Raw genomic sequence first — 27,608 nt, 5'->3', positions numbered from 1 at the left:
GGGAGAGCCACATCATTGTATTCTCACCTGTTCAACAGGCTTGGTCTCAACAGTCTTTGAGAAATAAATACCAGTTAAAGGGGAAGAAAAGCACCTTTGGTTGGTGATTCCTGGGTGGTTAGATGACCCCTCTTGGTGCAATTCTAGACTATTTTGTGTAGAAGGGGGAAGGAGGTGCTCAAAATGCCTTTTAATTTTCATTATCCATTCTCTTGACCCTCAAGATTGTGTGTTCTTTGTTTTTAATAGTGTTACCTGATCTTTACACAGTCTGTTTTCACATTAGAACCTGTTTTCTTAATTCTTATTCTGGGGCATATAATTAATCTGGATCCTCAATTAAAGTGATGTGGTATAGACATAGTACATTGTCTGTAGGATTCGCAAGTGAGTAAAAGAGTGTACCCGCTATGAAGAGAAAGACTCCAGTACTGATCGTCTACTTGTACTTACATATATGAGACTTCATAATTATTTAACAGGTTCTTGTTGTAGAATATTCAATTGTTTCTAAGTTTTGGGAATCATAACCAAAACAGCAGTTGTCATTGTTATAGTTAACTGAATAATTATTTCTTGAGGAAATATTCTAGAAAAGTAAAATAACTTAGAGAATAGGAAGTTATATGGCTTTTGGTACAGTTTGCAAAAAGTACCTCTGGAAAGCTGTTCCAATTTATATTCTCAATAGATGGACATGGACATGAACTTTCTCCTTTAGGAGTCATAAGCCAAGATTGTCTAGGGAGTCAAGAGTATGAACCTCCCAAGTTATGACCCAGCTTCTATTAGAACTACTTTTGCCCTTATTTGGTTTCAGCCACTTGCCTGTTTCAGGAATATGCCAGGCCTCAGGGCCTTTGCCCTTGCTGTTTCCTTGGCCTTTGACATAATTTCTCCAGATGTCCTCCTGGCTCACATCCTCACCTCTTACAAGCCTCTTCTTGAATGCTGCCTTCTCTGTGGAGCTTTCCCGGATTTCCCTATTTACCAGTGTACTTCTGTCCCTCTCACACAGATATGTTCCCAGGCTTCAGATGCTCCTTCCCTATTGAATTTTGCTCCCTATCCCTTGAGCCGATAAACAACTGGATTTGCTGTTGTACCCCCAGCTCTTGGCACAGAATAGGTAGGGCTCAGTAATTGTCGGATGAGTGACTGAACCACTGCTCTGTAGATCTGCTTTTGCCGGTTAGCACTGATTAGCCTCACAGCAGGCTTCCCTCATCATCCTTGGCCAAAGGAGCAGCAGTTTTGTTTGGGTTCATTTCTGGTACTTGTCAGCTCGGTGGAGTCCGTTATTTCTATAACTGCTGGTGTTGTAAGGTGGCCATTAGTAAGTCTGCTATCTCCCATCATCTCGGTGATGTCCAGCTGCCACTGAGATGGGGATCATGACTGACGAGGCTTACTCTGGTCTGATAAAGAGCCAAAGGCACGTGTTTGATCAGAATCTTTATACACAGATCAGTTTCTGAAAGGAAAGGACCAGAAACCCAATGGAAAAGGGATGAAAGATTTGGGCAGTTCACAGGAACGTGGACACGAGACTTTGCCTCTTTATGTTCAACCTCACTTAAGAGAATAAGAGAAATACACATTAAAATACATGTGATATATTTTTCAATCTGTTAGGAGTACAAATGTTCCCGTCTGGTGGTAAGGCTGTGGGTAAATGGGCAGCCTCATCTGTTACTGGCGGGAGCGTAGACTGGTGCAGCCTCATCTGTTGCTGGTGGGAGCGTAGACTGGTGCAGGGCCTGTGGAGGGATGTCTGGAAATGGCTTTCAAAATTCACAGTTGCATATGCTTGGAGCACCTGTTTGGCTCTGTCGTTAAGCAGTGGACTCTTGGTTTTGGCTCAGGTCATGATCTCATGGGTTGTGAGATCGAGCCCAGAGCTGGCTTAAGATTCTCTCTCCCTCTGCCCCTCCCCTCAAATAAATAAACCAGTCTTTATTTATTTATTTATTTATTTTTAAGATTTTATTTATTTGACAGAGAGAGACCACGAGGGAGGGAGCACAAGCACAGGGAGTGGGAGAGGGAGAAGCAGGCTTCCTGCAGAGCAGGGAGCCCAATGCAAAACTCAATGCAGGGCTCAGTGCAGGGCTCGATCCCAGGACCCTGGGATCATGACCTGAGCTGAAGGCAGACGCTTAACGACTGAGCCACCCAGGCACCCCAGTAAAGCAGTCTTTAAAAACAAAATAAAACTGCATATGTTTTTTGACCCCCCAATTTCATGTCTATGCATCTGTCATACCCGCTTATGAGCAAAATGCTGAGTGCATAAGACTCTTCACCACAGCCTCATAATAGCCAAAAGTAGGAAATCACCTCAGGGGCCAGGCCATAGAGAACTAGCTTATCCTATAGGATACTTCCATAAAGAAAACTGCTTTGCCGCTGTAAAAGGAGCCAGGATGCCTTATTTGTGTTAATACACAAATACGCAAAATGAAAAAAAAAATGTATGGAATGCCGCCTCTTTTTTATAAAGAGAGGGGGAACTGTAATATATTTTTGCATTTTCCTTATATACTTGGAGCCATTCTGGAGGGTCACACAAGAACTGGATAGCTGGAGAAACGGGTGACCGTGGACATGGGGTAGGTGTGTAACTTTACAAGGGGAGATTCTATGCTCTGTTTTCACAAACACCTTTAAGTTTTGCATCACATGAAAAGTCTCACCCATTCAAAATATGAAGTTAAAAAAGTCATCCTAGAGACACGGGCTAATCTGGGAGAGGCGGCGGTGGATTACCTTCCTCTGTGAAAGCGACATTGTTAATTCCAGCCAGAATTCAAGGTCCCTCCTGAATGCGGCATCAACCTCATCAGTCAATTTGCTTCCCCCACTGAAGGCGTCTGGGTGCACTGGCCTTGGGGAGGGAGCGTGTGCGCGCCTGTGTGCGAACCTAGGGGCATTTCTCCTTCCTCACCATATCCTGGTTGCTATAGTGCGGAGCTCTATTTGTGACACACAGAAAACACTTTAAAGAAACGCTGTTTCCTGACCATGACTTCCTGGGCAATCTGTTCTTCCGGAGACTGCTGAGCACGAGAAGTTTCCGTGTGTTTCTGGACAGAGTGAGCCCAGCTCATTCAGACCCTGGGCACCGCGTGGAGCCCAGCCCCGGGGTAAGGGACACGCTGTCCCTCGCCGGGGCCGCGTCTTGGGGCTGCGGGGGCTCCAGGCCATCAGCACCTACCCCTCCTCTGTCTTCTCTCCTCAGTGGCCGCTGGCAGTGCAGTTGGTGCCCTGTGAGTTCTGCACCCAGAGCTGTTTCTCATACCTAAAACCGCCAGTGAAAACAGGAAGTGATGAAGCAGAATTCACCCTGCATCGGCACTGAGCAACTTTTCTTTCTTTTTGTCATTCCTCATCAGGTGTAGACACGTGTGGCCATCTGCACTGTAGGATCCTGGTTCTCCCGGCTTTGGACCCTCGGGGTTTACCATGCCGCCGCCCGCGGACATCGTCAAGGTGGCCATAGAATGGCCGGGCGCCTATCCCAAACTCATGGAAATCGACCAGGTCAGTAATGCCTGCCACAGTGTGGGGGTGATTGTTGGTCTTCTTTCTGTTTTGGCATTTTCACAGACTTTGGATTGCTCTTTTTTCCCCCTCTTTCTCTGTCTGGCTGTGGTGAAAAATCTGTGCAATAATAGTTGCAGTGTAGTTTGATTTCTGTACCACATGCAGCGGCGATGGATGGGGTTTTTATACTTGCTCAACGTGCACTCAGATTGTGTCAATACAGGGTTTGTGTCTGAGGCTGTGAGAGAGGCGGCAGGGCCTGTGGCTGGGGCTCTGGGCAGTGGACACAGTGGAGGTCGTCCTAGCCCCGCCTGGCAGGGGCTTATGAATATGGGCAGATTGTTTTGTTATAGGCAATACAAAACTTAATTTTTTGACTCACTTTTCCCTTCGATCTTTGCAGAAGCCAACAAGCGCATTATAGTAACAGCCTACTAATGAGGTGATTATTTCAGTCTAGAAGGACTCAGTCTCACATCCCAGCCAATTATAATTTTGTCAGTATAAAGTGCACTGTGTCTAGTGTATTGTCTGGCATATAATGAATGTTCCAAATATTGACTGAATGAAGAAATATTCAGAAGATGTTTTAAATGGCCTTACCTTTAAAGGCATCCTTCAGCTTGGATTTTGACAGTCTTTGATTGGATCTGATTACAGATTATCTCAGGAAGGTTACTTATACCATTCCAGAGCAGATGATTTAAGGGGGAGAAAAATAAAAGGTTGAGACTTAATGTACACTTTGGGTTTCATAAAGCAAATAATGTAGGATTCTAGATGACTTTCGACATTTTCAAAATTAGGGTACCATGGCAACTCTACTTATTTATGCTCTCAGCACTATTTTATGATTATGATCTATACTTTTTTGCCCCCAGTTGGATTTTATTATCTGGCTGAAGAATACGGGAAGAGTTGTATGGCATTGTGCGGGGTCCAAAAGACTCATTAAAATAAATGATAAAGGTCACATCAGAATTAGTTGAGCTTGAGTGTGGATGTGAGAAAGGGTAAAATATTAGGATTGTCGTCAAAAAAGGTGTCATCAGTCCAGCTCATCATGGTCATTTTAACTGCTCTCTGAGGTAGTTTTTGTGAGGCTCTAGAAGTAACCCACGCAGATAGAGAAGCCCACCCGGGAGTTTTATCCACATTTGTGTCAGCTAACAGATGTTTGTCCTTTTTCATGTGCTGCTCGAGAGAGGGTGTGAGCTGAATTTTAAAGTATGTCTGGGACTCCTTGGTGCAGACTCGATATAGTTAGAATTAGTTTGGCTACACCGAGAGAGCCAACAGTTTCAAAGAGGAGTTGGCCTCTCCTACCCACATGGGCAGTTCTGGGCTGCCATGATGCCCCAGTGTCATGGACCCAGACCCCTTCTGTCTTGTTGCTTTGCCTTCTCCATCTGTGTGGTTGAGGACCGTTGCTCGGGCTTTACTTGGGAGCTCCCTGGAAATGCTGAGTCTCAAACCCCACCCCATACCTCCTGACCCAGAATTTGCATGTTAGCTAGATCCCCGGGAAATCCTGTGTGTAGGTAAGTTTGGGAAGTGCTGAGCTGGATACCTGGTGCTCGAGTCGGAGCCTCCTCAGAATCACCTGGGGCACTTGTGTAAATGTTCTTGGGGACCCTCTGCCAAGAGATGCTCAGTCAGAGGTTTAGTAAATTACTTCCTTTTCATTCTGCCCCGGCCCCTGGGGTTTGGGAACCATTGCTGTAAGACAGCAGCTCCTGATAGGTATTCTTTGGGGTTTGTGGAGTCCATGTCCTGTTCTTGCCTTTGGCGATGGCCTTTGTTCTGTGTTCTTTGTTCTGTCTTGATACTTTTTAAAAAAACTATCTTTTATATTTTAGAACAATTTTAGATTTACAGAAAAATTGCAAAGGTTATATGGAGCGTTTCCATATACCCTTCAGTCAGTTTTCCCTAATGTTTACGTCTTAATATATTAAGATATATATTATCATTCATTTAGGATTCCTTTCCCCAAACTAAGAAATTAACAATGGCACGTGACTGGTAACTAAACTTCCAACTTTATTGGGATGTCAGCAGTTTTCCCGCTAATGTCCTTTTTCTGTTCCAGGATCTAATCCAGGAATGCCAGCCGCATTGTAATATAGTCGTCACGGTTCCTCGGTCTCTTCCAGCCCTTGAGAGCTTCTCAGTCTTTCCCTGTTATTTCATGGCCTGATAATTTTGAGGAGTAACTTTATTTCAATACAATTTCAAATGGAGAAATGGCAAAGAGCCTCTGACTGCCTTTTATCCAGATTCTTTAATTATTAATGTTTTGCTTCGTGTGCTTTATGGTTTTCTCTCTCTTTAATATATATCTTTTTTCTGAACCATCCAAGGGTGATTTGGAGACATCAACCCCCTTTACCCCTGAATACTCGGTGTGTCTTTCCTAAGAAGAAAATCATTCTCTTTTATATAACCATCTTCTCTTTATAAAAGCGAGGAAATTGAACCTTTGTTCAAAACTATCATCTAACTCTGAGTCCGTAGCCCATAATCAGGAATTGTCACTTGTCCCAGTAATGTCCTTTATAGGTAATTTCCCTATAGGTGTTTTCCCTCTGGGATCATGTATTATTATGTTTATTGCCGTTTCCCTTTGGTTCCCATTGATCTGGAATGTTTCCTTAGTCTTTCTTTATCTTTTGTGACCTTGATAATTTTGTAGAGTACAGGACAGCTTTGTGGGATGTCCTTCAGTTTCAATTTCTCTGGTGCTTTCCCCCCAGGTTTTGCATTTTGGGGTGAATTACCAGAGAGATGACAAGTGTCCTTCTCAGGGGTCTTGTATCGGAAGGTACATGATGATTCCTTGTGTCGTTCGTGGTGATGATTCTGGTTTTAGAAATGCAGATACTGAGATTCTTGGAAGTTCAGTGATTTGCCAGTCCATTAGACCAGGACACAAACCCAGGCCTCCCTTACTCTCAAGACTGAACTTCTAAACAGTTGGCTAAATTGTGGGCCTCCTGGCATTGCCTCACACAAAGAGTTAGAATCCCAGCCCTTGATGGCCCTGCAGCTGCTGGAGTTGGAGGAAGAGCCTAGCGGCAGTGTTGGTATCACATGGTGTTTCTTTCTTTCTTTCTTTCTTTCTTTCTTTCTTTCTTTCTTTTTTTTTTAAAGATTTTATTTATTTGGGGCACCTGGGTGGCTCATTGGGTTAAGCCTCTGCCTTCAGCTCAGGTCATGATCCCCGGATCCTGGGATTGAGCCCCGCATCGGGCTCTCTGCTCAGGAGGGAGCCTGCTCCCCGCACCCGTCCCCCACCGCCTGTCTTTCTGCCTATTTGTGATCTCTCTCTCTCTCTCTCTGTCAAATAAATAAAATCTTTAAAAAAAGATTTTATTTATTTGACAGAGATCACAAGTGGGCAGAGAGAGAGGAAGGAAAGCAGGCTCCCCACTGAGCAGAGAGCCCGATGCGGGGCTCGATTCCAGGACCCCGGGATCATGACCTGAGCCGAAGGCAGAGGCCCCAATCCACTGAGCCACCCAGGTGCCCCTCAGGTGGTTTCTTGATCAAATTTTGATCAAGACCTTGAACTTGGCACAAGAATTAGAAACATATTTGCACATGTAGTGAGGACTTAAGCAATGATTGTTACTTGGGTTTTCTTCTAATCTCCCATGTTCAGTGAGCGTCGCATACCCTGCCTCTTCCCCATGGCACGTTACCTTTGTTCAGAGAGCTCTTTGTTCCTTTTTACCCTGGGTGGCTACTGCTTCACTAAAAGGTTATTTCTGGGAGTTGGGTTAGGGATTGCTGTCTCGTGTTCCAGAGCTTTGAGTGTCCTTCCACTTGTCACCTGAGTTGTCGCTGAATGTTAACTTAAACCAGTGGTCTGACTCAACCTGGAATATGCCCAAAAATCACCCAGGGAGCTTGTGAAAACAGCCCAGTCTCAGCCTAGGTGCAGAGATGTTGGTGCCATTGGCCAGGGGTGGGGGCTCTTTATCTGCTTCATGATGAGCACTGAGTGAGTTTGATGGGGCAGGAGGTGGTGGTGGGGGGCTCCCCCATGTCATGGTCCAGGGGCTCATGAGAAAGTCAGGAGTCTGAAAAAAAAAACTCCTTCTCTGAGTGCTGTTTCTCTGGTGCCCAGAGAACAGTCCGTCCTTAATAAGTGGATATTTAATTAATGGATAATTGGGAGAGGGAGCTTCCTGGTGAGTGGGGATCATATCTGCTCAGCCTTGCTCTAACCATGCCCGTTTGGCTCAAGGGCATGTCTGCTTGCAGTAGACTGGTTTGTCTTCTTTGTAAATTGTGAGGAGACGTTTCTGTGTTTCCACTCAGCAGGAAAAGGCCCTGAGGGCTTTCTCCGAGTGGTGCTTGTGCTATCATATGAGGCTGTCAAAGCAGGCGTCGACCTTCTTACTGGCGGCTTCTGCTTTTCCGCTGCCTGTCGTGGGCTTTCACCCTCAGGACCCACTTGAGGCTGCCATGGCTGGGTGCGGGGGCACCCTGAGCCTGAAGGGCGCCCACCCACTCGTCTGGTTATCTCACTGCTTTCTGCCCAGCATAGTTCTCAGTCAAGAGCATGGAGCCCCTCACCGCTCCAACGAGAGGCGTCCTGCCGAGAGCCAGGGTGGCCTAACCCATGCCCTCCAGGCTCCAGGACCCTGAAACGGGGGTGGCCCCGTTTCTGTGAGAGCCTCACTCACCCTCTCGGAGCCTCAGTCTCTTCGTTTTGTAAAGCTGACGTCATCATTTTCCACTTTCACGATTGTTGTGAAGAGTAAAGGAAATGTGTGACAAGAATGTAGGACATCGCCTGGCTCAGGGTCATCACTCCGTAAAGGCAGCCCGCATCGCTGCTAGTGTAAGCACGTTCTCATTCGGTTAGAAAGTGAGACGTGGGACGCCTGGGTAGCTCCGTAGGTTGAGGGTCTGACTCTGGCCCAGGTCGTGGTCTTGGGGTCCTGAGATGGAGCCCCGTGTCTGGCTCAGCCCTGCTCAGCGGGGAGTCTGCTTCTCTCTCTCCCTCTGCAGCACCCCATGCTCATGTTCTCTCTCGTGCTCTCTCTCGAATAAATAAATAAATAAAATCTTTAAAAAACAAAAAAAGAAAGGAAAAGAGACATGCTGGTTTTCCTTTTTACCTGCCTTCATCATGAACAGTTCCCTAACTTTCTCCTCTCTTTGCCTAATGTTGTTAGTGTTTAGGAAGGAGACACAACTAAAGAACAAGCGGGAGGCATCGCCCGGCAGTAAGGGGGAATGCTAACAGGACGAGCAGCCAGTTTGTGCTGTGGAGTCTTCTCTGGCTCCCTAGCACTGCTCCGTGATAGCTGCTTCCCTGTCTTGGCTACTCACCAGCACTCTGGGCAGCAGCTGTTCTGTCCCTGCACACGCTCCTCAGGCCTCCCGTTTCTCCTGCCCCTGCACGGCTTTCTTCCCAAGTTGCACACCGAGGCCGCAAAGCCTCCACTCCTGTCTGTGCCTCGCAGCTCCTCTGCTGATGTGTTTGCCTCCACGGAGCCCGCGACGCCGTTATCTCCTGCCGTCCTCTTTCCCCTCACTGCCAGCAGAACAGGGAAAAGGTGTGTCCTGATTTCTTCCCAGGGCGTTCAGTCTGCCCCAACCCCGTCTCTTCGGCTGTTCACCAATAAGCTTTTCTGTTCTTACTTTGGAAGACCCTTCTCTCGACCTAGTAATTCTCTTGCTAGTATGTGATTTATTTCTTGTCTTTCCATTCCGAGTTGATTTAAATGTTGCCAGTATATGCCACCCCCTGTGTGGCATCAGCGTCTACTTAATCTTAGGATGAGTACCAACTTGCCTCTCCCCGGAGCTGCCCTCTGATGGCCGCAGTGCCTTCTGCTTCGTTAAATCAAGTGGTCTTTGCTCTGCCTTGGTTGGCCTCGCTCTCCTGGTTACACTTGGCAAAGCTGCTCCTTCTCATCTTCTTGAAACACCCCCTTCCCTTCATTAAGCTGAGATTCTCCCCCCTTGTCTGATTAGGTGTTGTGAGTTTCCTTCATGATTCCGTGTCTCTCCTTTTGCCCAAATCTGTCTCAGCCTCAATGCGTAGCCCTCTGACACTGATACTGATCCTCTTGGTCTAGATTCCGTGCGCTCTCTGGGCTCTAAGTATAACTTCCAGCTAAGTAATACCAGCTCTGTCACCAGCCTGCCCGGCTTGAAGGCCATCAGTCCTTCTCTGTTTGATGGATACATTATTCTCTGTATAAACCCTCACGTGCCAACGGGACACAAGCAGGTGGTTGGTGAAACTGCCCAGACATAAACCTGCAGAAATGTGGTCTCATAGGTGCTACCGACTTTTGGAAGTTACTTCATGGAGAAGACGGATGGATCGGATGTGTTGCTTATATAGCCCCAGGTGTGTTTTCTCTGTACTGTCTGTACAAGGAGATAGAGCCCTCTTCTACTGAGGAAAAGCTAGCACACGCCATTCTGGCGGGCAAGGGTCTGGATCATCTCTATTATCTGTGCACCAGACAGATGCTTGGGAAGACTGTGAGACCCCAGGTTCGGGCCCCAAAATGATGACGGGGAGAGATGCATGATCTTCAACCTCAGCTGGATCCTTCTTGAAGATCCTTCTCAGTTGCTTCAGGGGTGAGGGCTGTATGCAGTATGCTTCCACGCCCTCCACGTTCACTCCTGCAACAGCGGCTTGTATCGACCTGTGTCGGTTTTAGATATTTTGGGGAAAGATTCTGTTTGAAGAGAGTATCACAATTGGGAAAAAAAAAAAAAATCATGGAGGAGATTCTTGAGTGGTCCGGAGACTTGAGTCAGATTGTTTAACTTGACTCCATCTGTGCTCCATGGTTTCTCTTCGTATCATCCAGGGTTCAAGGTATGTGCAGGTGCTGTGTGAGATTTTCGAGTACCCTCTTGCTTTAGAGAAGCTGCCCCTTCAAAAGTGTGTTCCTGTGTGCTTATGTACCGGTTCATCACCTGCGGTTTCTTTCTAACAGTCTCTCTAATCCCACCCCGCTGGGATTCCTCCTGCCCTGTGTTCAGCTCTTCCTTCCTTTAAATCCTGGCTTTGCGAAGCACTGCCCAGGGTCTCCTTCCTACTCAATCCTTCTTTTGTGTGATATCATGCAGTTCTTTCTCCATCCTTCTAATTGCTTACACCATTTCCTTTGCCTGTAGCTGTTATTCAGTTAATATATTCGGCACAGAATGTTCCTTACATTTTTTTTTTAATGTACGCATGTGTTTTGAAGTAGATTATATGCTTCTGGTCAGCCTGTGTCTTAGGTACATTTGTAAGCTATGATCCCTCACATGGATTTCTGTTTCTGTATGTGTCTGCTTTAGATTTGAACTATGAGCAGTAAGGATGAGAGTAAAACATTGCTATTCTCCATCTTCTAAACAGAAGAATTATAGTAGCACCCCCCTACCCGTATATGGTTGGGGATTTTATTTCCTTACAAGAAAACCTAGATGATGTGCTTTTTTAGGCAAGCATGTACAGAATGACCACCTGCTTTTCCCCCCTCAACTGTCCTATTTCTGTAGTTTATTTAAGATGTAATCTAATATGGATAAATTTGATTTACCCAAGACCTTCCTACAGCTCGTTAATTGCAGAAAGCACATTTACACTGTTGCGCTTGATGTTGGAATTCTGCGCATTCTGTCCGTAACAGTGACAGTAGCAGTAGTGACAATCACATGGGCCATTAGATCAGCACATACTGTGTGCCCTGCATGGACTCTTTCATGCCCTTACTACAGCCCACTAAGGCAGGCTGTAGACTCCCCGTTTGTAATTTTTCACAGGTTCATCAATCTGCCTCAGGTCACACAGCTGGGAAGCTCCTGATTTGAATCCAATACCACATGATGCTAAAACCCAGGCAATTTTTACTAAACTGTAAATCTGTCTGGTAACTCTTCTTCTTCTTTTTTTTTTTTAATTTCATTTCAGCTTTATCAAGGTATATTGACATATACAATTATAAGATATTTAGAGTGTACATCACAGTGATCTGATGTACAAATATACTGTGGGAGTCTTCTCCCCTAGCGAGTTAATTAACACGTTCATCACTTCACATATTTGTCTTGTGTGTGTGTGTGTGTGTTTGTGTGTGTGAGAGAGAGAACGTTCTAGTTCTACTCTTAGCAAATTTCAGTTATACAACACAGTGTCATCAACGGTACTCACCACGTTACACATTAGGCCTTACTCATCTTACAGATGATCGTTTGTACTTTTTTACCAGCCTCTCCCTATTTCCTCCACACATGCCCCTCACCCAGCCCCTGACAACCACTTTCCTATTCTCTGTTTCTGTAAGTGTGATTTTTTAAAAATTCCGCCTATAAGTGACAACGTGTGTAGCATTTGTCTTTGTCTGACTTCTTTCACTTGCCTGGCCATTTCTTTTCAGATTCTCCATCTCTTCTGCCCCCTCCCCAGCTGGCCCCACCAACAGCAGCCTGATTCGAGCAGACACATCACCATTGCCAGTTTGCTTGTTCTGTCCTCTAAGGGTGGGATCTCTAGAGACGCATTCTGTTGTGAAAGCAAAGATGTTTTTTTTTTTTTTTTTTTTAATTAGGGAAAATGTGGCAAGTGGCCTGGGTCACTACAGAAGGAGCCCACCTCCTTCTGCGAGACGTCCTTTTGAGGCCAGGCACTGCTTACAAGCATGGACTGGGGATAGACTCACATGGACTCAAAGTCTGGGCTGTCGCTTAAGAGCTGTGTGACTGGGGACAGGCCTCCTGCTTTGTAAGGAAGAATTGGCAATATTCGTACATCCTTCCTGGCATTGTGGGGATTCAGTGAGATAATCACTCAGCACTCTCCCTAATAATGGTAACCATTAGGAGTCAATTATGAATTTTTCCGAGTTGTACATAGAAGATTGCAAGCTTTATGCGTTTCACGCAAGATTGGAAACAATAATACAAATGTCCCCTTGAGTGCATTAAAGCCAGTTCTGTAGCCTGAAAACCCATAATTCCCATGACATTTAAATATGGACAGCCTGGTGCACTAAAATGACAGCTGAGCTCTAAATAAGAAGTTTTGAATTCGGAACTTTAAGATCGCATAGCACACAGAATGCACAAGAGGAATGTACTTAATACCACTGAACCGTACGTTTAAAAATGGTTAAAAATGGAAATTCTATGTAATGTGTAGTTTACCACAATAAACAATTTTACAATTCCATAGAATCAGGAAAATGAGACTGAATTTCTGGAATGGGAGGTTCCAACCTTGCATGGCAAAAACTAAAAGTCCTGTGATTTTCCTAGATGGAAAATTCTAGAGGATTTCCAGCCTCAGCACCACTGACATTTTGGACCAGATGATTCTCAGTTGTGAGGGCCGTCCCGTGCATTGTAGGCTTCAAGCAGTATCCTGGCCTTTACCCAGCAGGTGCCGGTAGCACTCCCTCCCCCACTTGGAGCAGCCAAAAATGTCTCTAGACGTTGCCAAATGTCCCCAGGGCAACAGACAAATTTCTCTCTTGCGAATGGACTGAATCAGTGGTTCCCAAGCTTGGTTCTGCACTGGAATCGCGTGTGAAACATACTGAACATACGGAGAGGATTGTTTGTAGGTACAGTTGGAGGCCCAGGGGTTCCTGTTCTTATCCAGCTCCCCGGTGATGCTGGTGCTCTGGGACCCAGATTTGGAAGTCACTGTTGTGAGACCTTCTGGATTTCTTTCTTTCTTCCTCTCTTTCTTAAAGATTTTATTTATTTATTTATTTGTGTGAGAGAGATTGAGAGAGAGAGCGTGTGCACAAATAGGCAGAGCGGCTGGCTGAGGCAGAGAGAGAAGCAGGCTTCCTGCTGAGCAAGGAGCCTGATGCAGGATTTGATCCCAAGACCCCGGGATCATGACCTGAGCCAAAGACAGCAGCTTAACTGACTGAGCCACCCAAGCGTCCCTGGCCTTCTGGATTTCTGATGTTCTGTGCTGGTGACACCTCTGGTTCCCACAGTAGCCTTCAGCAGGTACCTCACACCTTGAACTGTGGAATGGTCCTTCTAATTCTTCACCTCTCCTCGCTCTCAGATTCCAAACAGCACCTGCAAGAGCTCCTTCTATTCCACACGACAAAGATGCACCAAAGCTGTGCTAGTGCTTTCTGTGACGTCATCCTAAGGTAGGATGACATTGTGATGGGAATGGTCATCCCTCATCTGATTTTTGAACCTGTCGGCTTTGGCATTATAGCAGTTATTTCTTAAACTTCCTTTAAAATGGAGTGACCAGGCTACTTCCCTTTCTGGTTTTAGCTCTTTCTCTGCATGACGGAGTCTGTCTAACCTCATAAAATAGAGTTTGCCATGCTTTGGAAGAGGAAAGAAGGCAAACATATTTCTCCCGTCAACCAAGAGCTCAGTTTAATTGAGCAAGAATGAACTCTAGCATTCCACTTTTCTTTCTGAGAATGAATTGCGGATTTTAGTTTGGTTTCTAGCTGGATTTCCGCGGGGAAATCTTTCTGCAACAGGGTGGCTGTGGTGAGAGAAACATAACTTTCCTTGTTCCCACTGTGCATTCTAAATATATTATTACATTTTATTAATTGACTTTATAAAGATTTATTTTTGTCCCTTCATCAAAGCCATCCATAGTCAAAACACAACCAAATGGCTTTGAGACAAGATGTATCCATTTTCAAAATGGTTGTGGGAGCGTCTGGATGTCTCCAGTGCTTAAGCGTCCAACTCTTTTTTTTTTTTTTTTTTAAAGATTTTATTTATTTATTTGACAGAGAGATCACAAGTAGGCAGAGAGCCAGGCAGGGGGTTGGGGGAAGCAGGCTCCCCACTGAGCAGAGCGCCCAATGTGGGGCTTGATCCCAGGACCCTGGGATTATGACCTGAGCCGAAGGCAGAGGCTTAACCCACTGAGCCACCCAGGCACCCCTTGACTCTTTTTTTTTTTTAAGAGATTTTATGAATTTATTTGAGAGAAAGGCAGAGAGAGAGAGAGTGCACGAGGAATGGGGGACAGAGGGGAAGTAGACTCCCTGCTGAGCAGGGACCGCCCCCCCCAAGTGGGGCTCGATCCCAGGACCCCAGGATCACTAACTGAACTGTGGCAGTTGCTTAACTGACTGAGCCACCAAGGCGTCCTAAGTGTCCGGCTCTTGACTGGGGCTCAGCTAATGATCTCAGGGTCACCAGATTGAGGCCTGCCTAGGACCCACCATAGGCCGAGCTGGGCATGGAGCCTAGTTGAGGTTCTCTCTCTCTTTCCATTTGCTCCTCTCCCCTCTAAAACAAACAAACAAACCCAAAAACCAGAGTTGTTGTGGATGGGTCATTACTCTGGGACAAGTTTGTGGTGATCTGTTTGGGTTCGTAGGTCTCATCACCATAAGGTCTGCTGATCATTTCCAACTCACTTCCTTCTTGACCTCCTGACCCATATAAACAACTGACTATCAGCCCATTTGCCTTGCCCATCTGTATGTCCCTTGCTCCACAAACTCAGTATATTCTGAACTGTCCTTATTGTTCCTTCTCCTCCAAAGCCTGTGTAGTTTTGCTTCAGAAACTTCATGTTTTCCTCTTCCTAGTGGTAGATGTGAATATGCATTCAGTTTGCTGAAGCTGAAACTGTGTGTCCTCCTGGGCCCTACTCTCTCCCTTAGCTTTGCTGTCCAATCAGTTAATTCTGAGAACTTGCCACCTCTAGTTCCTCTTCCTTCCGTCTGCTGCTGAGGCTCTGGCCGGGCCTGTTCTCTCTGGGTCTTGTGGAGGAAGAGAGAGACCAACAAGGGAGGACTTATGCATTAGTGTGGGAGCTATGCCCCAAAGGTAGAACTCTGAAAAAGAGAGGGCAATGTCTACACAAGCAGGAGATTATGAGTAGAAAGTAGGCAGATATACATTGAGGACTATATGGATGTGGGAAAGAAAGAACTAGAAATCTTAGAAATGGAAAATACATATATGGTAAGTGAAATATTAAAAAAAAAACTACAAAAGATAAATACAAACAATAAAATGCATTGACAAAGTAGCTCTAGAGTAGATTTGGCTAAAGAGAGAATTGATAACTTGGAGGATGACAATGAGCACTTCACCCAGGACATAACCCAAAAGATGAAAGAATGAAAAATATGAACGCAAAGTTGTGTTAAAAGGGTACATTAAGGGATTTCGGCCTATGTCTAATGGTCAGTCCTATTAATAAAGAACGGAGTGAATGGTGGAGAGGCAATACTTGAGCAGACCTTGGCTAATATCCTACCTCTCTGGAACTGAAGTGAAATTCCACAGTGGGAGAGAACAGGGGCTCTGGTTTTGGCTGGTTGGATGAGAAGAGGCTCTGCTATGAGTAGCTAAATGGACTTAATACTTTGTCCAGGAGCCACAGGGGAAGGAAAGGTTTATCAGCAGGGGATCGACACAGTATGATTTGTACTTTTAGAAGATTTCTCTGCTGAAATCTACCTAGAAGGCAGCCTACAATTTGCAATTCATTTTCAGAAGGAAAAGCAGAATGCTAGAGTTCATTTTTGCCCAGTTACACTGAAATCTCAGGTGAGGGGAGAAATGTTTGCTGTCTTTCTCTTTACGTTTTGTGAGAGAGAAAATGAAATAAGAGACATTAATTAGGCAGTCCTTGCAGTAGTCCAGGCAAGAAGTGATAGGCCGTAGCTTACGGTAGTGATGGGAGACAGAAGTGAGACACATGTCTCATCAAGATGTATAAGAAGATTAAATTAACAGGAAACTGATGATTGATTATATGTGATAAGGGGTTAAGGGAGAGGGGATATGCTGATGATTTCAAGATTTCTTGTGGGAATAGCTGGGCAAATGGTGGTGACAGCTATCATGATAGAAAACACTAGCGGAGGGATATTTAAGTGGACTCACAGTCCAGAACTTGATAAATGGATTCAGGAGAATAAGGCAGGTATCTGTATGGTTGTAAGTCTTTTCATATTTTCTTTGGGTTGCAGTACAGGCCAATTTGTACACCGATCTGTTCTCTTGGCCACCAGGGCAGTCACCTATCATTAGAAAATGCACGTTTGATTATGTCACTTTCCTGCTTAAAAACTCATGATAGGTCCAAATTGCTTAGGCATCTTTTGCCTCTGGCTTGCTTCTTGGTTCCCTCTCTCCCATTCGTGCATATGATGACATTGTCAGCTCCTCCGTATGCCACACAAACATCCATTAAGCCATGCCTTTGCATTTACCATATCTTCAACCAGAAGTGCCCTGAACATCTACTTTTTTTTTTAATTTTTTTTTTAAGATTTTATTTATTTATTTGACAGACAGAGATTACAAGTAGTCAGAGAGGCAGGCAGAGAGAGAGGAGGAAGCAGGCTCCCTGCTAAGCAGAGAGCCCGTGGGGCTCGATCCCAGGACTCTGAGATCATGACCTGAGCCGAAGGCAGAGGCTTTAACCCACTGAGCCACCCAGGCGCCCTGAACATCTACTTTTAATTGCTTCTCTGTACCCTTGGGCAGAATAAAGAAGAAAGTTTAGAGAGTCACCCATGAGATTGACTGGGTAGGGCTGACAAATAATAGGAAGGGCAGGGAAGCTGTAATGTTGACTGAAAACTTGCTTTCTGGCAAACTAGAAGATGATTAAAAGTTGGAAATTGAGAAAGAGAGTTGTGGGGGAAAGGTTTGAGTTTGAGGTTATGGAAGGATACACACTCAAGTGAAAATGGCCTGAGGCAGAAGGGGACTACAGTGAAGTGAACACTGGGGGTGTGGATTTGAGCCTATGATAAAAAGGGGACCTGAGCACAGAGAATTCTACTGGATATCAAAGTCTTAGTGTTGGGGCTCGGTGGGTTGTGTGTCCGACTCTTGGTTTCAGCTCAGGTTGTGATCTCCTGGGTTATGAGATTGAGCCCTGCATCGGGCTCTGCACTCATTGGAGAATCTGCATGAGATTCTATCCCTCTGCCCCTTTCCCCAATCATGCACGCATGCACTCATGCTCTCTCTCTCTCTCTCAAACAAATAAATACACCTTAAAAAATAGGCTCAGTGCTGGGGTGCCTGGGTGGCTCAGTCAGTTAAGCGTCTGCCTTTGGCTCGGTCATGATCTTAGGGTCCTTGGGATCAAGCCCTGCATTGGGCTCCCTGCTCAGTGGGGAATCTTCTCCCTCTCCCTCTGCCCCTCCACCCTGCTCACGCCTCTCCTTCTCAAATAAATAAATAAAAACCTAAAAGAAAAGTTCAGTGTTAACTTAGGATTTCATCATGGCGTACGTGAGTAATGCATGATGAAGGGTCATCTACTGTTCTCACGGTAGTGCTAACACGTCGTGCCTTAACTCATATCTATTGTGAACTCACTATGTGCCAGGCTGTCCATAATTCCAGCACCATTCCCTTTGGGGGTTAGCTCTGGGCACTTGGGCTTGTTGTTCACAGTTGCCGGGACTCCAGATGTGAGCTGGAGTTAAAGAGCAAGGCTTCTGGAATTATATAGGTCTGGTTCAAGTTCTGGCTTTGCTTCATATGCTTTGAAGTTTTGAGCAGCAACTTAATATCTCAAGATCCTCATACAGTTTTCTCTTTTATAAAATAGACTCGGTAATACCATCTTGCAGGGGAAATATGGGAGTCACTCAGTAAGTTGCTACTACTATTTTTTAAAAATTTTTAAAATTTTTAAAAATTAAAAAAAAATTTTTATTAACATATGTTGTATTATTAGCTCCAGGGCTACAGGTCTGTGAATCACCAGGTTTACACACTTCACAGCACTCACCATAGCACATACCCTCCCCAATGTCCATAACCCCACCACCCTCTCCCTCCCCCTTCCCCCCAGCAACCAGTTGCTACTACTATTATCATCAGGGTCAGTAAGGCTGGCCAAGTGATGATAAGAGAAGTCTGGGTTGGTGATATGTCAAAGGTAGGGGAGTTTTAGAAAGTGTGTGAGGTTGTAGCCCTTGTTTGCATATTCCGGACAGTTGCAGAAGAGCCTGTTTTATTATTCTTCAAGGCTGTGGTTCAGCCTTCGATTGTCATTGTCCTGTTCCTGGGACATATATTTGAGAACTGGAAGCCCATGTCCTTCTACTGCTTGCTGGCAGATGTCTTAGCACATCCATTTCCATTCAAGAAAGAAGGATGAATTGGACTTAGTACATCCACTCACCAAGAAGGAAGCCCACCACATGGCAAACGGAGTTAAGAAGTGAAAGGGGAGAAAACCTCAAAAACTAAACTCCCTTCTTAAAACTCCCTTTACCACCAGTTCCTGTCAGTGTGCTTTTGACTGCTGTCCTATGTCCAATCTCGGTTGCTTTGCCGTTGGTAAACCTTCATAATCCTGTGTTTAAATTGAACCTGAACCTTACTTTGCCTTCAGAGCTTTATCTGGCTTTCTGGTGTCTTACCCACCTGGTCTGATAATACCCTATCCACAGGGGTTGACAGTCATTTCCGTTTATCCTACTAAGCCTGTCTGCCTTTTAAGTTTTATTTATTTACTAAAGATTTTATTTGTTTATTTGATAGGAAGAGAGAGCATGCAAATGAGCACAAGCAGCGGGGGAGAAGCAGGCTCCCTGTGGAGCCTGATGTGGGCCTGGATCCCAGGAACCCGGGATCATGGCCTGAGCAAAAGGCAGACACTGAATTGACTGAGCCACCCAGGGGACCCTGCCTTTTAAATTTTAAACCATGCACATAAATACTAATCACCTTTCACCTATGAACTTGACAGAGTAAGTAGCCTGTTTCCCATGAGTGAGGGTAGGCAGACCATCAGACCTGAGTTGGTTTGCAGTGTGAATCCCTCCTTTTCACATAGAGGAGGAAACTCAGCTGCAAGTGTGTAGTAAAGCGGTGTGCCAACCAGTGGAGAGTCATCTGGGCGTAATTCTTGGAGAGGACTGATATTAAATAAGGTTGAGGGGTGTATAGGAATGGAGAAATTGATTGTTGTTGCCGCTTGAGATATTGAAATTTGGGGAAAAAATTTGTTTCTTGTATCTCTAGCAACATAGATATGAGGACAATATAAACTAGTCAAGGACTAGGAAGGAGAATCACAGTAGTTAATGGATATGAGTCGTGCTTCATTTTTACATTGTTCATTTTTATGTTTTTGTCACTTTCGAAAATTGCAGTTTCCCTTACAATTGAAGAGAAATACAGTGTCTGCTGGGAAGTGTATTAGAGTACCTAAAAGAGTAAGGTTTTTTACTTGTCTTTAACCCACTAACACACAAGAGTGCTAATTATTTATGTCTTTGCTCATCGACACAGTCCAATGATTTTTATGACACAAAGATTGTACTTTATATGGCCAAAATATAATATTTAATTAGTTTCATGAAGCTTGGAACAATTCATTATAAGGAAACCATTTTTTGAAACGAATCCTCATTTGTCAAGAAAAAGTTGGCATAGCCTGTCTTTCAGTCTTTAAAATTAACATGATACACAGGGTTTTACTACATTGGAGCTGTCGTTGTGAGCTCCTTTGTCACTTCTGACAATTCCTGCGATCTTGTGTCAGTGACTCACATTGGAACTGTTGTCAAAATACTTGCTTTCCAAGAAACAGCTAAATTTGCCCCAGAAAAGTGTATGTGTGTGTGTGTGTGTGTGTTTGTGTTTGTCATTCTTCTTCAGATTATTTAGGCTGCTATTAGGTAAATAGAGGAAGCACACACACCCCTCAGAGAGCATCAGATTCCTCCACACTAAAGGTGTACAGCTCTGAAGCATGGAGAGTAGTTATAGGGCTCGTGAGGGGAAGATAGAGCTGTTCTAAGATGACTGGTATCATTGACGCCATGTCAGGAAGCGCCTCTGGAACGAGGCTGGTTATCGTGTATTAAAGTTTCTCTAAATCCTATTGTAGGCTAAGTCGTAGTTAACATGCGTTTCCCTTCTCAGAGATGTCCTGACGTTTGAGAGCTGGGTTTCTTTTCTTTCTGGGCCAACATTACTCATCACTGCCGTGCAGAATATGTTCAATGAATTTCCGTTTATAAAGCAAAGTAGAATCCCAAGTGCTGTGCTGTATTGCCTCAAAGTGTCAGAATAAAGCATCTGTCACATTCTTTAAAGCATTGGAGAAAGGCGTTTTAAGAGTCTAGGACCAAAAAACTTTAAAGTCTTTGGGGAAAACAGTTTTGCAATTAAAGGACTGTAAGACGACGGCCATATGGAAGGGCCGATGCGTGGCGGGGGTCGGGGATTGCTTCTGCTTCCCTCTTGCAACGTTCCATCTTTAGCTCCTGCCTGAGCATCAGTGGCAGTCGGAAAGGGACCGGAAAAAAGGGAAAGGAGCTAAACGTCTGAAAAAAAGAAGATGTGTTCTTAATCAAACGGTATGCGTTAATTGCATGCCATGCGGGCGTCTGGCAGCCACTCGCCGGGGAGGTGACCGAGATGTCTTGGAGGCGGTCTCGGCCTCCAGAGCAAGTAGAATCGAGTGGGCCGACGAAATGAAAATGAGCTGAAGAGGGAAGAACAGGAGGAGAGGAGAGCCAAAGGCAACAACGGGACTGGAGTCTCTCAAGGGAAAAAGAGGAATTAGGTATTCGTCCATGTCCTTATGTAACCAGCTTTAAAAAAAAAAAAAAAAAAAAAAAAGTACGTGCAAAGTGCCCGAAGGGGATAAGAGAATTCAAAGAGCCTGTTCATCGTACACCATGCAGACCGTACTCTGTCCTGGGTGCTGTCGCAGAGCTTCCACCTGGGCTGTCTCAAGTCAGGCTCACAGCACTACAGGGTGCGAGGGACAGTTTTTATTTTGAGGAAAGAAGACGGAAACATGGAGGGAAGTCATAAGCCTCAGGTTACAAAACCCGGAGCTGCAGAAGTGGGGGGCTCAAGCCCAGGAAGTCATTTTCTAAAGTTGTTTGAGAACTCCAAGTTGAGGCAAGATCTCCGAAAGCGGGGAGAGGATAAAAATTCAGCATTCTAAATGCTTTTCTGGGGTCTGTTAATTAAATGTCAACCCAGAAGGATTCCCCCCCCCCTTGGGTTATTAAAAACATGTGAAATGAATGCAGCTTCAGTGAAGCCAGGCTTCATTGGCGGGGTTGTCCATTTTAGGACAAGTGTGTTCCTGAGAAGCAAATGTCAGAGGCGAGAACCGTGGCCCGCAGTCTAGAGGTGCTCACAGGCATGGGGTCACATGGGCTGGGGTGCTGCCAGCCTCCCCGGGCCACCATCAAGGCAGCAGCGTGGGCACCATGGACTTGAGAGCCCCGAAGGGCTCACTGGGGCCATGTAAGCGTCCAGGCCAGCGACAGGTGGTAAATAGGAGCTGTCCCCATCAGGGGACATGGAAGAGGCAGAGCCACGGGGCTGTCTCCAGGGAATGAGATTCGAGGCAGGCTGGACTCTGCCCCCTCCGAAGTAAACAAACAGGGATTCCTGATGACGCCATCAAGGAGCCATGTGGCTTGGGTGGGAGAATCATTTTTTTTTAGAGATAACAGGGAGCCAAGAGGAAGATCTGGTTTAGGAAGGAAGAAGATGAAGTGTTAAGCCTGAAGGGATGACAGGATTCACGTGGATCCATACGCAGGGTTGTTGGAAATGCTGCACCAGACCTTAGAAGCGGGGTCAGAGTGAGAGGCATGGATTCAGGAATTTATGATACTGGCATTTCATTAAAGACAAGGGAGAGATAATAAAAAGGAAAGCAAAAGACCAACACCCACTTTAAGGACCAGAGAGAATAGAGTGTTGCCAGAGACGAAGATTAAAAATAAATTGCTAGGGAATTTGGCTATTCTCAAAAATCTAGCTGATTTTATGAAAAGTAGATAAACAAATATTTTTGTATAGGAAATTTGCTTTCTGGACTTACTGTTTTGGGCAAATGATGTTCAATAAAGGAATTCTTTTGGAGAATAAGAGTTAAAATTAAAACGGAGGAATACATCTTAAACAAAAAAAGCTACCCCTTGACTATAACTTTTGGCACATTGTACTTTGCCAATCAGATTCATATGGAAATGCATACTTTGTTTGACAAATAAAAATGTTTCTGCCAACATTAAGATTTTCCCAGAATAATACAAAGTGGAGAAATACTTTTATAGGCTGCAAGATGACCTCACCATTGCTAGGGGGAAGGAGGAAAAGAACGTGGTGGTCTGAGGCCTTCCGTGATCCCGGCCATGCTAAATTCTGATAATTGTCTGACCCTCCAGGTTATCTTTAAATACATTCCTGCCCTTCCTATCTCAACTCACTGCTGAGTCCAAGAAGATAGTTTTGACCTTCAAAACAAAAAGCTTAATACATTTAGTTCCTTTTTTTTTTTTTTTTTTTTTAAATTTAAGTGGGCTCCATACCCAACATGGGACTCAAACTCATGACCTCAAGACCCTCAGACCCTGGCTTTACCGATGGATCCAGCCAGGTGCCCCAGTTTTGATTTTCCTAAGTTATGAAAACATCCTCAGGTAGTTAAATTATTTTGTCTCAATATTCCAAATCCAGGTATATCCAGAGTGTAGAATGTGATTTCTAGTTCCTTTAGGCTTTTTGAAATCACAGAGAAAAGAACCAATTTTCAGCCTTTTAGATCACATTTTCTTTTCTCCAGAGCCTTTTCTCTCCATGAGCTGAAAGACAAATGGTTTCTCGGGTCTACTGAAAGCTATCAAGATGTCACCCTACTCTCTCTCTAGTCTTAGGCATCTGGGCATATAGGCAGAAACCTCTTTCGTCACCTGAGCAGACGTTAACTAAAACGTCGTCAGAGCCGGTATTTGGCCTGGAGTTTAAGTCAGGCAAAGAGCTCGTGTCAGACTGAAGGCTGTATACAGGAAGTGAGAAAAGCTGTGACACCAGGCTAGCGTGTATTGGGGTATCTCGTTAAGTCCCGTTTATGGTCGTGCTGCTCACCTGCGTGACTTTGCTAAAGGGATGGTGACAGTCATTTGACCGGTATCTGTTTTATCACCTGTTGAGTTTCACTCGTCATCAGCCAGCTTGCTCAATGCTCTTTCAAGCCACGAATCGCATAACTCCTTCTAGAGTTATCTGTTCGGGGAGTAGTGACAGCCTTCCCGTGTCAAGCACTTACAGCCCACAGCTGCTTAGAGCCACCCAGGGTAGTTTACACAGTAGGAAGGGGACTGTGTGCTAATTAATCCAGGCTATTCTTCAGAATAATTTGCTTTATATGCAACACTTTTTTGTTGTTGTTGTTTTTGTTTTAACAAAAAGTGTATCTGTAGATTTTCCATTGACTAGAAATATACTGAGTCTCTTTTTATATTCTCTTAGCGCCTCTATATGTGGTAACTAGTACTGAAGGCTGGAGATTAACATAGATGAATTAAGATGTCTTGTTCTCAAGGGACAAGAAGATAAGACAGATATAAAGTTTTTAGGAGTGATTTAATGTGCTAAGTACATAGAGGGAGTGATCTCTGTGCGGTTGGGGAGATCATGGACTTCTGGTTGGAGGAGGTGGCTTTGACATGGATATTAATGATCCTAAGGATTCATTGTTAGAGCTGAAACAGAAAGGAGAGGGACATTTCAACAAATGGTGTAAAGTGAAAGAAAGTATGGAATTGGGATATTTTTGGTGAATCTAAATCCGGAAGCATGGGCAACATGGACAACATTCGTAGAAAGTTTGACTTCTTGAGCCCAGATTGTGGGAGGCCTCGGATGACAAGTTAATTAAGGGATTTATGTCATATAGGTGATGGTCACTGGGGATCTGTAGAGGAAATTGGAGCGAGAAGAGTGACCTGAGCAAAGTTTGTAGGAAAAGTCCAATTTTGTCTGATGATGGTCCTTGCAGGGGTTGCAGAGAAAAAAAAAAAAAAAACCAAAAAACAAAAAAACTGGGGATGTAGAGACTTATTTGCAAGGATCTGGTGATAGCGTCCAGAGAACTATTAACAAAGGTGGTAGTAAGGTCTGGAAAGAGTAAAGGGGAGAGAAGTTGTGGACGAATTAATGATGAGACTCCGTGTAAAGGTGTGTATCACCAAACAGGGTAAAGAAAAGGGGCAGGCAAAGATGAACTCTCTAGACACGTATGTGAAAAAACCGCCCAAAGCAGGCAAGTCGAGTGTCCGAAGTCATGAAAGATGGGAATGAGTTTGATGCGCTGGCGAAGCATTTGACTGAAAATTTGTAGTGAGTGGTTAGTAAAGAAGGGCCGGTACTCCAGAATGGCACTGGGCCTTGGGAGGCAGAGCTAGAGCTGACGGGACTGGGGGAAGGTTTGTCTGATAGCAGGAGTTGGGAGGAGGAATGTCGGTGTTTTAGAAGAGTAGTTAGGAGGTGAGAAGTCATGATGTGAAAATGCTACAGAGCCTTGGAACCAGGCCCTCCTGTCCATTGAAGGAATGATGCCTATAAGGAGGCTCCCTGCTCCTGAGCAGGGGTGGTGCCCTGAGGGCAAGATGTCAGTGGGGGTGGGGGACCTTTGGGGCCCGGCTGGTGTTGGGGCAGATTGATGGGTGAGAGCGATGGTTTTTGTTTGTGATCAGTAAGACGGCTGCAGGAGAGTTCAGTGCTGTATCGAGCAAGCCTGCGGAGATCTGCAAGAGAGTGTTTGGGGCCAGAACTATATATACACGCTCCGGCCGTTGAAGTGAATGAGGAACTGACTGATTAGGTAAAAGCGGAAGAGACAAACCCAGAAATTTGGAGTTACCCAGAGGCAAAAGAGAAACAATGAAGGCTCTCTTGGATTTTATTGAACGTTTACTGGTTAAAACCATACGAAACTAAAGGAAATCCCATAGGAGCTCTGGAAAGAGGGTTTTAAAAGAAGGTAGTAGTCATAGTGTCTGGTAAGGTGGCCACACTGAGGGAGCTGAGACTAAAAGGCCCTTGGAACTAGCTTTGGGTGGTGAGGGCTAAGGCTTCCTTGGAACTGCGAGAAGAATGGAGGGGGCGGGTATGGAAGTGGGGCGTGCAGCCAGCCCCCACCCTCACATAACATGCATTTTAAGTGGTGAACGTGCGTGATGGGTACGTTATGTTCAGTTAACTGTGATTCCTTTTTTTATCTGGTTTAGAGCTTTTCTGGAATCTTTGTTAAATCTCTGAGATCCCCCGTGGTCTGTACTCTTTTCATATAGCCAAGTGAAGACTGTTCTAAATATAATAGTAGCCCATAGACTGCTGTCTTCTCAGATTTGGTTCTGAATATGTGAATCAGACCTGAACGAAAAATCCAAGAAATTCCTTTCTTGACACCTGAGCGAAGAAGCCTAATTCTGGGAGCTGTTGTTTAGGCGCCTTCTCCTGCTTCAGCAACAGCGCTCTCTTGGTCTGATCTGTTACCACAATGTAACTTAAGGCTGACATCCCACCCTGTGATACAAGATTTCACTTGTGAGGCAAAAAGTAAGAGGAGGGTGCTGGGACTGGCGGGTCATCCCCAAACACAATTAGCCTGGAGAGGGCTCTGGCAGTTGGAGGCACTAAGTCCTAGTCTTCTGGGCAGAATTTTGTTCCTAAAATTCCTCTGTCATTTGGTTGTGAGAACACCTTTGCCCCTCAGCGCACTGCTAAAGCCATCAACAGTGGACAAGTTCTCGAGAAGCCCTTGGCTTATACAACGTGTAAGTTCATTTGTAGACCCCAATCTCTGTTTCTCATTTTTAAAGGAGACCAGCTCAGGATATCAGGATCCCCCAGTACCTTTCCCCCTCAGTGATTCTAGGTGCCCCTTCTCCCCACCGGGTTTTTAGTTTAGTCAAACATTCTTTTCATCCCATGGGGGTGGACTCAGTCATAGAGACTAGGGCTCTGGTGGGAGGGACTTCACTGGAGGAATACCATGGACTGAGATGGAGCTTTTAGTTGGGGCTGGAGGGCCTTCGAAAGGACGGTGAATAGTGTTCATAATTCACCAACAGGACAGATAGAGTAGCATTGTGTCCAAGGGCAAGCATGTCAGGAGAAGATGGAACTTATCCTGTGATATGAGAGGGTAAGAAGCCAGAACCTGTATTTTTTTAAAATTTTTTTGCTCTTTGTATTAATTCCCATGTAATTTAATTCTTACAGCAGCCCAGAGAAGTGAATAGGTCCTATGCCCATTTTACAGATAAATTGGTTGAGGTTCAGCAAATTAAGGAAATTATAGGTTACATGGCAGACAATTGAACAGGGCTAGGATTTGAAGTCATTCTGCTTGATTGAGAATTCCTTTTCCCATACCACATTACCCTTCAAGAGGGACAGAAGCAGAACATGTTTATATGTAGACAGCTTTTTGTATATTTGTATCGGAAAATCCAAGACCATGTGTTGTATTTCTTTGATTTTTCTCTCCCCTTTGTTTCTTGTCTGTGATTTGTTCTTTCGGTTGACACACTGCCACCTACCCCAGGGAACAGACCGGGTCTGTTTGCATCCAAAGTAGAGAAGTTTCAACATTCCCTGGGTGAGCTGTGTGTGTGTGTGTGTGTGTGTGTATCTGCCGCATTCCTTCCCTCCGGAGGCAGGCGGAGCACAGCTGTGGCTCTCCGGCCTAGAGCACAGCTGTGGTCAGCTGGCCAGTTGATACGCAGCACATGGTGTCACCATCTCATTACTCAAGTGTGTCCAGCTCAAGCTGCTGCGCGGTTTGGCGTTGGTCCGGGCCATGGTTAGGAGAAGAATTCTGTGCACTTTACAGGAACAGTTTCGCAATGCCTCATATTCCATTTGCCACACGTTCTCATAAAATTGCCATGAATCAAAGCGTGTTTGCATAAAGCCACACTGCCTTGTTGCCAGCTTCGTGTACTAATCCCAAGAAATTGCCATTATCATTTGACCTTGGGGCTTCCCTTGCCCCCCTGTGTTTTCATCTTGATTTTAAAGCAGCTAAGTTGAATATGATGCATATTTTGTTCAACTAATAACTTAAGAATCGAAAAGAGGACTGCGAGGGCAGCAAATCAGTAATATATTTGGTGGTGATGGCAGTAGGTTATACTTTGAGAAAAATAACTGACTTATTGACAACAGCCAAGAATAGCAAATGTAAATTCTCCTTACTTAGATATCTTTTTATTAGGCTTCTTTTTCTTCTTCTTTTTATTTAAAATGGTGAAATGAAACTAACA

General features: G+C 44.9%; 1 protein-coding gene across 3 annotated transcripts in view; it reads left to right on the top strand.

Annotated features, from left to right (window-relative positions):
- Window positions 1–27,608, top strand: part of LOC111147268 (engulfment and cell motility 1) — a 524,081-nt gene that overhangs the window by 93,678 nt on the left and 402,795 nt on the right. For 2 of the 3 annotated variants that reach the window (XM_022503209.1, XM_022503208.1), the window contains exon 2: window positions 3,396–3,543. In XM_022503209.1, the coding sequence (XP_022358917.1) occupies window positions 3,466–3,543 (78 nt within the window). In that variant the 5' untranslated portion in view covers window positions 3,396–3,465. Of the gene's footprint in view, window positions 1–3,216; window positions 3,270–3,395; window positions 3,544–27,608 lie in introns of those variants that run through there. The other variant, XM_022503207.1, reaches the window with a different exon arrangement.

This window comes from Enhydra lutris, unplaced genomic scaffold (assembly GCF_002288905.1).
Source record: "Enhydra lutris kenyoni isolate GAN:26980312 unplaced genomic scaffold, ASM228890v2 scaffoldscaffold16, whole genome shotgun sequence".
Classification (NCBI taxonomy): domain Eukaryota; kingdom Metazoa; phylum Chordata; class Mammalia; order Carnivora; family Mustelidae; genus Enhydra; species Enhydra lutris.
This window is presented reverse-complemented; position numbering and strand designations above follow the sequence as displayed.